General features: G+C 47.4%; 1 protein-coding gene across 4 annotated transcripts in view; it reads left to right on the forward strand.

The window, feature by feature from the left end:
• Positions 1-2,997: 2,997 nt before the first annotated feature.
• The window catches only part of Map3k9 (mitogen-activated protein kinase kinase kinase 9), a 65,300-nt gene continuing 55,706 nt past the window's right edge, over positions 2,998-12,591 (forward strand). The window contains exons 1-2 of one of the 4 annotated variants that reach the window (XM_076921791.1): positions 2,998-3,624; positions 11,250-11,663. In XM_076921791.1, the coding sequence (XP_076777906.1) occupies positions 3,237-3,624; positions 11,250-11,663 (802 nt within the window). In that variant the 5' untranslated portion in view covers positions 2,998-3,236. The remainder of the gene's footprint in view (positions 3,625-11,249; positions 11,664-12,591) is intronic. The other 3 variants (XM_076921793.1, XM_076921792.1, XM_076921794.1) reach the window with 3 other exon arrangements.

Genomic DNA, 12,591 nt, shown 5'->3' on the forward strand with positions numbered 1-12,591 from the left:
CAACTTTATGGTTGGGGGTCACCACAACATGAAGAACTGTATCAAAGGGTCACAACATGCTGAAGGCTGGGGACCGCTGATGCAGACACCCCATTTTATAACCCACCAATGAATAAAGTGGGGGAAGCGCCTCTCGGGACTCATTCCTGTTCAGCTGAGAGTCTGAGCCCAAGCAGGTATGACCCCAAACTTCTGTTCTATCCAGTGTGGTAGAGAAAAATGTTGCTTTTCTGGCAACACCTCCCAGCTGAGGAACCTAGGGGTGGCAAAATCTGTCATTTTACCCCAAAGCCCTGCTCATAACCTCCTACTGGTTCAGCAAGGATGGCCAGACATGGAGCTCTCAGCACCTGCCTGTCTGCTCTACAATGCTGGGGTCACAGGCACACACAGCCATGTTTAGCTTTTTACACAGGTGCTAGGGATTTGAACTCAGGTCCTCATGTTTGTAGAGCAGGTATTCCTACCCACTGAACCATTTCCTTGGCCCTGTGATAACCTTGGTCTGATGAACAAAACCCAGACTTCCTAGGCTTATAGCCAAGTCAGCTGCCAGGTGTGACCGTGTCCAGAGAGGTGACTAGCTATGTGCCAGGCATTCTGAGAGGCCAGGAAGGCTGTAAGGAACAAGTCAGACCGGTTGCTGCCCTTATGGCAAACACCTTTGTCATTAAATAATTTCAAATGATCAATTAAATAATTATTAATGTGAATCAAATAGCTACCAAGCCTTCTGCAATCTGGTCTCCGTAGGTCTCCAGCGTTCTTTCTTATCCTCACATGCCAACAACGTGGCCTCACAATCCCACAATTTCACACCTCTCTGTTCCTGGCCTCTTTTCTGCTCCACCCCACACTGCTCTGGGACCGGTTCTGTTTCTGCTTCTACCATGAAGCCCTGCCGGGCATTGGTCTGAGGACTCTTCACTAGTTTGAATTCTTAGCACTTATCCGTTCAACAAATATTTACAGAGTGACTTTTTGGAATGTTTGGTGAGTGACTCTTCATGAGGCTCTAAGTACATGCTGAAGCATTAAATATTTAAATTGAGAAGGGGTTAGATATCTCTCTCTCTCTCTCTCTCTCTCTCTCTCTTTCTCTCAGATCCAAGGATCATCCTCATCTGCTTTAGGAAGAAGAGATGTTGTGGAAATGGCCATGCGTGGGTACATGAGTAGAGGAGAGACGTAACAATTCAAAAAGCTCCAATAACCCTTGAATACGCAGTTAACATCCTTCTTTCTAGTTTTCTTCTTTGTAAAAGTATTCTGTGTGTTTGAGTGTTTTGCCTGTGTGTGTGTGTGCACCATGTATATTCCTAGTGCCCATAGAGACCAGTCAAATATGCCATTTCCCCTGAAGTTACAGGAGGTGCCACAGTGAGGGGTGGGCATTGGAGCCTGGGTCCTCCGAAGAAGCAGCCAATGCTCTTAACTACTGAGCCATCTCTGCAGCCCCTCGTGTGCGTGTGTGTGTGTGTATTTACTTTGTAAAACTTATTTTTCACACACATGAACATTTTATTAAATAAAATATTCGCTAAAACACTAATCATTTTCCCTTCCCCCATCCTCTTGCGGGTAGAGTGGCTTCATCTTAACATCAGAGAATTTATCCAGACTCATGCACGTCTTTCTCAGTTTATTGACCCTCTCGAGAACTGAACGTGTTAGAACCTCCTGTAAATTTGAACATGTTAGGGGATTTACTTCCGTGTCTCCATCCCCAGGACCTTCTGAATGCTCTCTAAACAGCACTCTCTCCTCTTTCCTAAGACCTTAGATGTGCAGTGTCCACATTTACAGTGTAGTCACAGTCCCTTGTAAATCACTGGATGTCCCGCCTAAAACGCAGACCTTTCCCTCCATGATCTTCACCTCAAGGATAAACAGATGTCAGGAAGTGTCCAGCATCTACCCAAGGTCATGTAGCTGCCTCACTACATTTTCCCAAACTGCTCCAGTTTGCTTAATATTAAACTTCAAATTAAAATAGTCTGGCTGGGCACAGAGGCACATGCCTGCAATCCCAAGACTCAGGCAGTTGAGGTGAGATTGTGAAAGGCCAGCCTGGGCTACCCAGTAAGATCTTGCTTCAAAATCACATGAAGTACTAATTCTTGCTAAACAAATCACATCTATTCCTGTCTTGGAAAAGGTAAACACAGTTTGGTAGATACCATGGCTGTTTTGAAATATGGAAGCCATTGCTATGATAGGCTTAAAAGCATGTAAGAGAGGTTAAGGTCCTTTTGTTCTTTCTTAATTTGGGGGATGGGATGGGGCAGGTAACAAAAGGACGTAGCATAGGTCAGCCCTTGCCCAAGAGTGGCAGGCAACACCCGCCTTTACTCTGCTTTAGTCCTTAAAGGGATCTGTGTATCCAGTCACCAGGATCATGACTTCCTTAGCCTGCGGAAGCCCCACTAGGTGACCTCCCCTTTCGGAATTCTAATAACAATGGCCAGGAACCTCCTCTTACAAAGACGAACAGTCCTCATTAAGACCAGCAGAGCAATCAAAAGAGTTCTTCCATCGCAAGCCATAAGGTTCCGGGGTGTGAGTGTGTGCGTGGCGGCGACAGCGAACGTAAGCTGGTCCCCAGGGCCGACCAGGGCAACAGTAGTTCCAAGAGCTTGGTCATCTGAACCGGGAACTGGCGCAGACCATAGGACCAACCGGCGCAGACAAAGACCGAGGGCTCCGCAGACCGCTCGGACCGTCCGAACGCACGCTCCATCTCACCTTCGGGAGCCACCCAATGAGGCCTCAGCCACCCTCAGGAGACGGACAGCCGCGGCAGACCAATGGGAGGACGGATTGGCTGTGGAGGCCGGCCCGTCCTGGAGGCCCCGCCCCCGGGTCCGCAGGGCTGGGGCGGAGCCAGACTCGCGTCAGGTGGTCCCGGGCGTGCGGGAGGCGGGGCACACGGGGCGGGGCGGGGAGGGAGCGGCCGGCGGGCGGCGGGCACGGGCGGCACGAGCAGGTGGGAGCCGCCGAGGGGCGAGGCCGCCCGCGGGGGCGCCAGGCGGCGGGCACTGCGCCGCGCCCCTATCCGCGGTGCGCGCTCGCAGTGCGTACCGGGCGTCCTCGACTCCCGCGCGCCCAGCCTGCTCGGGCCCTACCTGCGGCGGCCGTCGGGGGCGCGGAGCCCCCAGCGCTGCCGAGCCGCATGAACAATAGGCGGCGGCGGCTCCCGCGGGCGGCCGCCCCGCACCCTATGGACCGGCCGCTCCATGGAGTCCTCCAGATCGCTTCTCGGCTGCCTGGCGAGCGCCGCTGCTGCCGCCCCGCCGGGGGAGGATGCCACGGGCGCTGGGGCCGAAGAGGAGGAGGACGAGGAGGAGGCGGCGGCCGAGCTGGGATCTCACGCCGCGTTGCCCTACTGGACGGCTGTATTCGAGTACGAGGCGGCGGGCGAGGACGAGCTGACCCTGCGGCTGGGCGATGTGGTAGAGGTGCTGTCCAAGGACTCTCAGGTATCCGGCGATGAGGGCTGGTGGACCGGACAGCTGAACCAGCGGGTGGGCATCTTCCCCAGCAACTACGTGACCCCGCGCAGCGCCTTCTCCAGCCGATGCCAGCCGGGCGCGGAGGACCCCAGCTGCTACCCGCCCATTCAGCGTAAGAAGGCGGGCACCGGTGCCCGGTGGGGACGGGAGGGTGAGGCCTAAGGGTGGGCGAGGAACAGTCCCGGGTGGAGAGCGACTGGCCCGGGCATGAGTGGGCACCGGGGCTGCAGAGGCTTTAGCTGGTGCTACCCAGAAGCTCCAGAGTCGCAGGCCCTGCCTGGAACCCTGGGCTTCTTCACCTTCATCTGACTCGCTCAAGTAGCAACTCTTGAAACCTGAAACCCCAGCACGAGTTTCCTTCCGTCCCAGCCCCTTCTTCTCCCTCCTGTCCCCCTCTAGATCTGGAAGGGTTTGGGAAAGCAGATGGTTACTGTCATCAGTAACCTTAGTTCCCTAATCAAGGACCTGGAGGACCTTTTCTGTCGCTTGTCTCCGCCTCTTAAAGGTGTTTGTCCAGAGAGAAGTGGAGGTGTCTCCCGCCTGCCTGGGCAGGTTCACAAGTCCCGGAAGCATGTGTGAACTCAAGAGTCAGGTGCCTTTGAAATCTCGTGTTGATTTCTTGAGTTCTCGTACTGTATCTCAAAGTTGTACCCTGAGGAGTCTCGCCGAATAATATGTTAGGAAAGGTGTGTACGTGGGGGAGGGGGCAAAGTTATGAGTGGAGAAATAATTAGTGGGAGAAAAGTATGTCTGTCCCTCGTGGGAGTTCAGGATCAGCAGGTACAGTGGCTAAGTCCCTTACAGCCATACTGTTCACACAACACATTTTTTTTTTCACCCTAGATCCTTGCCTATATTTGGCATTGGCCAAATCTCAGGGGGGACAGCCCCAGGGTTCCCTCCCTGGGCCCTTCTCCCTGTGTCCTGGTTTTCACCAATTTCCCAGGAACCCTTTGTCCCACGCTCTTAACGAATTTTTTTTGAGTTAAATTGCCATTGTAATTACTTAATCACTTGTATATTCTTGGTTATTTTAGAAGATGGGACTCTCTCCAAGTGCAGTTTATAGCATTTAAGAGTTTCCGTAATTCCAGTTAGAAGGCATTATTACTGTATACACAGTAGTTTGTTCTTTGTCTTATGTTCTTTGCACTCTACTTGATTAAAAAAGGAAGTCATTACAAATGGCTAACTTTGAGTATTTAGTTTTAAATTTTCATCTGTGATAGTATCTGTTACTTATTTTTACATAAACAATTATGTTACTTTAAGATGATTTTGAAATAGAACGGCAGCTTCTTGTTTTCTTCTTTTCCCTTTGGCCTTTTGACTGTCAAGTTATTCAGGTCTTTAGTCTTTCTTAGATATCTCCCCTTTCATTCAAAGTTTCTTGTTTATACATTTTGATGTTTATAATGCCTGGAAATGGTAAGATACTTCAGATTGCTTTTGTGTGCTACATATTTTTGGCAATGCTGGTGAGACAGAGACCAATGAAAGGCCCTGGCATGGTGTTTGGAATTAGTATTGGAGATGAACTTAACCATATGTTGAAAGACATGAATAATCTGATATATTAGGAAACACAGTGTGTTTGTTTGTTTGGTTTTGGTTTTCTGAGAAAGGGTTTCTCCATGTAGCGCTGGCTGTCCTGGAACTTGCTCTGTATACCAGGCTGGCCTCAAACTCAGAGATGTACCTGCCTCTGCCTTCTGAGCAATGGGATTAAAGGCGTGCGCCACATCCTGGCCACAGAATCCTCCAGATGAGAATGGGTGGGGTTCTGTGATGCTGTTTTTAGGGACAGCTAACATGAGAGTGTACAAGTTACATGACATTCAGGAACAGCCTCTGTAGTTTCCTGGTCTTGTGCTCCTGGCTGTCAGAGCAGTCAGGAGCCAATCTGACTTAGGTTAAAAGAACCTTTCCACTGCGTACCAGACATGTCAACAGTGTGCTTCACTCAGAGATGAATCCCTGTAATGTGGCCAGGACTTACCTGTTATATGTCAGTGCCGTGGGTAGAGTGGATTCCTGAATCTGGATCCCACATGGGAGAACCTTGTGCTTGTGGAAAGAATTCACTTGAGGAGCTTGGCGTTGAAAGCTCTGGTAAGTGTTCTGCCTTCCATTTACTTGTGACTGGCGGTATTCCTGAGTGGTGGCTGAGTGGTGGCTACTAAGTATCAAGTGGTAAAGGGACTGAAAGGATGCTCAGAGCGACACTAGTCAAGTAAACATAAGATTTCAGTCAGGAGTGTCTCACCTGCGAGCTCAGTTTGTGTGACTCAGAAAATGAAGATGATTGACAAGACCTCCCAGGACTTGGGAGTCTTAAAAGCCCTGACAACACTTCCCTAGAGCTGCCCTTTTGAACTTCCCCTCTGGGGCTCAGGGTGTGATGGGTTCAGAACTGTGAGTGGGATACCTAAGTCTAGACAAGCAGGGAGAATCAGGCTTGATTTTACAGGATTGCTTTCACATGAAATGTTTGCTTCAAGCTTTATTCAGAACAGAAGGGGAAATTAGTCTTTTGTCAAAGAAAAAAATATACTCATGATACCTAAGCCATTTTACATTCTGCTTTTAACCCCGACTGTAGGTGCCAGGGGTAGGTTGGCTGTCCACGGATGACAAATCTATATGACCTGGGTGCTCTGTCATCCTTGGTTTCACCTTTGTAATACAAGGTGAAAAATGTAAAGCCCAAGTCAGTCACCCACGGAGATACATAACTCTTAACATGTTTCTTCTAATCTAGTGTTAGTCTGTTTGCAACACAGTATTAAGGTCACTTAATTTACATTTGTTTTTCTGAATTCCCTACAAATAAATGGAAGGATGTATTTTTATATATGCCTAAGGCTTGTGTGTTTGTGCATATTCATATATATGTGAATGGAGTGTATGTACATGTGTTGCGCTTCTTCATATATATGAATGGTGTGTGTGTACATGTGTTTGTACATATTCATATATATATATATGAATGGTGTGTGTAGATATGTTTGTGCATATTCATATATATGAATGTCATGTGTACGTGTGTTTGGAGTATTCATATATAGATGACTGATATGTGTGTATGTGTTGTACTTACTAATATATACATGAATGGTGTGTGTATGTACGTTGTGCAGATCCATGCATTCATGCATGGAGTATGCTGGATGTCCTTTAATGATCTCTGCCCTGTTACCGTGAGAAGGTCTCTCATTGAACCTGGAGCGTTTTCAGCAAGACTGGAAGGTCCCAGTGGTCCTCTCATCTCTGTCGCCTACCCTAGCACTGAGGTTACAGGTCTTTTGGCCATGTCAGACTTTTCCTGTGGGTGCAGGGGTTCTAAACTCAGGTCCTCAGGCATGCACAGCAAGCTCTCTTACTCACAGTACCATCTTCCTAGCCTAGGTTTTTATTATTATTATTAATTTACTTTTCTTTCTGAAACAGGAACTCAGTATGTAGCCCAAGCTGTCGTTGGCTATAATCCTCCTGCATCTACCTCCTGAGTGCCGGGATTACACACCTGTGTGCTGTGTATCACACACCTGGGTCTTTATATATCACTTTGAAATGAACAAAGTATATCATTCCCTTGCCCCCAGTCCTTCAGGATGGTCCTGTGTGTACAATTGTATGCTCCAAGCATACAATCTGGAGGAAATAACATCTTGACTCCAACACGAAGTAAGGTTTTGTTGTTGATAATCCTGGAAATAGCCTACCACAGAAACATTTTCAAAAAATGTGCTGCATGCAAGTTGACCTGATTCTTGCTTAAAACCAGGTCTTGCTTGGAGCAGAGAAGGGCAGGAGAGCTTGCAAGCTTTCTGTGGCTGAAGGTTTAGTCCCTGGAAGCCCATTCGAAGGACTTCTTAGCAGGGAGAGAAACAGGAAGTCATCACTCCCCTTTCCAGGTTGTTCTGTCTGTGGTGAAGCTCTCTTCTGTGCTTTTCTTGTAGGCCAGCTTTGTTACGTTTCTTAACTTAGGGAAAAGCTGAGATCATAGCTTCTGTGCCAAGACAGGTCACCACTTTCTCTTTCGCTCTAAGCATTTGTCTCTGGACAGCTGCTGCTGAAGGAGCTGTCCTTTTCAGCACCAGAATCCCTACAGAGTCTTCTAAAATCTCAGGCAGTTAGGTAAACACTGGAACCCTACTGTGTGTTTATCAGTATGCTTCAGAGCTGAGAAACAGAGAGTGAGTGTAAGAGAAATATTATTGTTAAATAATTCAAAGACTTTGTTGAAGAAATAGGGTGATCAATACAATTCATTGAAGAGGCACGGAGCTTTTCATCTGTGTAGAAAACAAGAAAAAGAACATTCCTTGCCATCAAAGACCAAGTAGACCTGTATTTTTCAAAGGGGTTTCTAATTTCTCTTTACTGTAGGCATGTTTTCTCATTCATGTGGATGACATCAGGCAAAAGTTAGTAATTAGTCAGGATTCATTTTTAGGACTCAGAAACATTGAAGCTATTTTAAGTAAGAAATGGATTCAGCACAGGAAATTGGGTGCTTACAGAATCATTGGCTTGGAGAAGTGGCTCTTACAGGGAGTGTTCTGGGCCATGCAGAGCTGAGCCACCAAGAAGTTGGCATTGTTCTCACAGACGAAGCTCAGCATTTGGAGCTGCTGTTGAAGATGGCGGCTTCAGGAGCATCCTGTTTTTGTCTGCAGGCTGGAGAATAGGCACCCACTTTACTATGGAGAATTTCATTTGCACAGCTACAGACCTGGTGACGGGACACTGGCATGCTACTGCAGACAGCCATACTTGCCAGGAGAGGCAGCCAGAAAATATTTCCCATCTCTATTTTGCAAATCTTGTGTGTCCCTTTGCCATAAGGGATCCTAGGATCTGTAGTTTCTTAGCATTCAAGCCTCTCTGGTACTAAAAGGTGAGGTGCTAGAAGGGTGGGTGCTGTTGGGATGGGTGCTGGTTGCTGTTCTACCACTTCTCCCATGTCTTTGTTCTTTAGGAGGGTCCTCCCTCCCCTCCAAGAGACAATACCCCCCTTTTCATTATTTCATGGTATCAGGGACTAAAACCAGGACTGTGCAAATACTAAGCATGTACTTTTCCCTGCTGTACTTTGAGCTACACTGCATCCTCCAGGGGTTACTTAGCCTCATGGGACTTTAGGAGGTCAAGATGGACTCTGCTTCTTGTGTACATGAAGACAGTTCACCTGAATTTTCCTGAGAGTTTCTTTGGTACAGATCGACAGTTGCATTGTGAAATACAAATAGAGACCAGTCCTGGAGAAGACTGGAAGTGCTACAATCAAGCAAGAATAAAACTGTGAATCCCACCAGCATCTAAATGAAGAGTAGGGTGTAATGGGGCTGGCCTGGAAGGAAGAACAGCTGTCCAGTTTGTTCTTGGCGAAATCTGGAAATACATCTTTGCTTTCTTAGGTTTGCTTGCCTGTGTGTATGCATGCATGCCTTCCTCCCTTCCTTCTTTCCTTCCCTCCTTTCTTCCTCTCATTCTTTCTTCTCCTGATAGAGTGTGTTATCCTCTCTTCCAGAAGTCCTACCCAGTCCTTTTAAACAGAACTAAATTTGTTTATGCCTTACTGAGGTATATTCCTTTTTCTGATCACCCACTAAATATTAGGCACAGAGAGCACAATGGTGGCAGACAGAATCTCTGTCCTGTGGTTGACATGGTGTCACAGGTGATAGGCAGTGAATGGATGATAAACTTTATGAGTCCTGGAGTTAGCTGCAAAGGCATTGATGGGCGCTTACCCTTATTTGGTCTTGAGGTTAGGAAACGTTTCTCTATGAAATTGGCTTTAAGTCTAATCAGTCAAGAGAACAGAGAGCAGGGCTTTAGGAGAGACACAGGAATCGGCACTGTGCTCAGTTAGTTCTTAACATCATGTCTAGCCCGCGAGCTAGAATCACTGGTAGCCACTATCTATCATCCGCGAATGCCTCTTGCAAATGCTGCTGAAGGTATACCAGATACCTCAGGCTCAGATTCTAGCTCTCAGAACCATAGTGAACATAGGCTAAGGTGACTGTCAGGGATTGACCTGAGGCACTGGGGACACTGCAGTGAGATGTTCCCCACAAGGCTCCTTTCCTCTAGTTCTCGGGAACCAGATCCTGATAAAACCAAGTCCTTGAAGCCTTTCGCATCAACTAAGTTCTTTCCATATTAGGTACCTCTGAGGCGGTGCAGGCCTGGATCACTCACTGTAAGGGTCTCCTTAGTGGTTCTTTTTTTTTGAGACAGGGTTTCCGTTTAGACTAGGCTGGCCTCAAACTTGCTTTGGAGCTTAGGTTGACCTTGAACTTATGATTCTTCTGTCTCCATCTCCTTAGTGTAGGATTGTTGGCATGCACCACCATACTGGTTTATGAAGTGCTGTGGACTAAACCCTGGGCTTCATACACCATAGGCTTTACTGACTGAGCTTCTCAGCTCCTTAGTAGCTCTTTGCTTCAGAGCAGCAGTTCTCAACCTATGAGTCTTGACCCCTTTGGGGGTTGAATGACCTTTCACAGGGGTCACATATTAGATATGCTGCATATTAGATAGTTGCATTACAATTCATAACAGTAGCAAAATTACAGTTATAAAGTCACAATGAAAATAACTTTATTATTGGGGGTTAGCCCAACATAGGGAACTGTGTTAAAGGGTCATAGCATCGGGAAAGCTGAAAATCACTGCTTTGGACTTTCTTTCCATTATATTCTGCATAGCTGTCAGAGTTGGTGTCCTTTCTAAACCACAAAACTCCCCCTCTCAGCCTGGCAGTGGTGGCGCACGCCTTTAATCCCAGCACTTGGGAGGCTAGAGGCAGGCGGATTTCTGAGTTCGAGGCCAGCCTGGTCTACAGAGTGAATTCCAGGACAGCCAGGGCTATACAGAGAAACCCTGTCTCAAAAAACCAAAATCAAAACAAAGCAAAACAAAAAAACCTCCCCCTCTCCTCTCTCCTTCTAAAGGATACATAAATGGTCCCTCTTGCTTATAGGGTAACTTTAAGCCCCTCAGAATTGCTCAAAAGCTTCCTACCATCTAGTCACTCCCAACAAGGCCCGAGTCTCATCTCTTATCCTGTACATGCAGTCCAGCTGCTGTGGACTTCCTGATGCCCTTCAGGTGTCGTGTGCCCTGACACCACGTTACTGCTCACACCCTTCCTTCTCTCTGCCTACATTGTCCTTTACTCCATCCCTTTCATTGTTGGATAAGATTCCCCTCTATTCTTCTCTAGGGCCCTTCTCACATGTCCATTTTCCACTTCTCCCTCCCTCCCGCGATCTGCTGAGGGAGTTAGTGCCCTTCTTTATTCACTGATTGTATCTCTACAGAAGCTGTGGGCAAAGCAGACTGTAGCTACTGTGTGTGTGCTTTCCCTCTGAGTTGTTGTTTCTCACCATCAAGAACACATGAACCTAAGAAATTTCCAAAAAAGGTTGTCCCGGTATTCCCTTGAATTAAAGTGGGGTAGCCTTGGTACAAGATTCTACCAAGAATCCAAGTAGGATCTACTTTATAGACCCACTGAGTGTCTACTGTTTGCTAATCACTAAGAATAATGCACATGAAGTTAACCACAGTCTCTACTGCTTGTGGATTTTACTTTTGTAGTGGGGAGACAGGGAGGTCCCGTTTACCTACCATGGCTGTGTTTGCCCATGCCGTGGAAGTGGGCTTAATTATGTGGTGTTCCAAGTATATTGCTGACTCTCTGTTTTCTTCTTTCAGTGTTAGAGATTGATTTTGCGGAGCTGACCCTGGAGGAGATCATCGGCATTGGAGGCTTTGGGAAAGTTTATCGTGCTTTCTGGGTGGGCGATGAGGTGGCCGTGAAGGCGGCTCGTCATGACCCTGACGAGGACATCAGCCAGACCATAGAGAATGTTCGCCAAGAGGCCAAGCTCTTTGCCATGCTGAAGCACCCGAACATCATTGCCCTCAGAGGGGTGTGCCTGAAAGAACCCAACCTCTGCTTGGTCATGGAGTTTGCTCGTGGAGGGCCTTTGAACAGAGTATTGTCTGGGAAGAGGATTCCCCCAGACATCCTGGTGAACTGGGCTGTGCAGATCGCCAGAGGGATGAACTACCTACACGATGAGGCGATCGTACCCATCATCCACCGAGACCTTAAGTCCAGCAACAGTGAGTATGAAGAGCTGGGCTGGGCTGTGAACAGCCATAGCCTCAGTCTCAGCCACAGCTTTGGTGAGGGTAGGCATGGATTCCTGGGGGAGCCTCCCATCAAAGCATTCGACCATTGTTGAGTGGCCGATGTGGGGAAAGAGGCATGAGACACTTGAGCGGTCTGTGCAATTGTGAACTGATATAAGCGGGCAGAGTTGTCAGTGTTTTGAGTCTGAAAGACTTATTTCCTATGTGTGAGAAATCTATTTGTAATCACCAAAAGCAGATACCCCCTTTTTGGAGTAGCCAAGAAGGCGGGCCTCTCATTTTACCCCTACACCTCAACTCACTGGAGACGGAGCATCAGGAGAAGGACTGTGTGTTTAACTGGGACCCCATGGAGAGCGTGACCTGCCTAGTGTTTTAGACCTCCTGTTAACCCAAGGGTGCTATTAATGACTTCTGTAACTAGTGTGTAATTGCAGGGAACGGAGAAGTAACTGTGTATTAAATACATAGAATCCATAAACTGGGCTGTAAAGTCAGTGTTAGGTATAATTAAATGATAAGTTGGTAGAGACTCCAGTCTTGCACGTGGGCTGCCAGAACAGCTAGGAATATGCCTCCTGGTGCTCTCCTTGTTCAAACTGACTGCAGAGAGGACCCAAGTGATTAAAGGTATGTATTTAAGATTATTTTGAGGATCCTGAGAGAAGAGTATTTCAGGTGAAGGACTTTGGTGGGAGTGACTTAGGTCCTTGGGACTACTCTCTGTACCTGTCTGCTTTGAGCCCAGAAGTTTTTCAGACTTTGATTTTGTGAGAGCTGTTCCTAACATGGCTTATTTTCCTGTGGGTGCTGTTGAGAGTCTGCCTTCCAAAATGTATTTGTAATTTCTAAGTAAGATTTGTTGTAGAAAATGCAAAAGAAGAGAGGCAAATATTTT

This window comes from Arvicanthis niloticus, chromosome 23 (genome assembly GCF_011762505.2).
Source record: "Arvicanthis niloticus isolate mArvNil1 chromosome 23, mArvNil1.pat.X, whole genome shotgun sequence".
Taxonomy (NCBI): Eukaryota; Metazoa; Chordata; class Mammalia; order Rodentia; family Muridae; genus Arvicanthis; species Arvicanthis niloticus.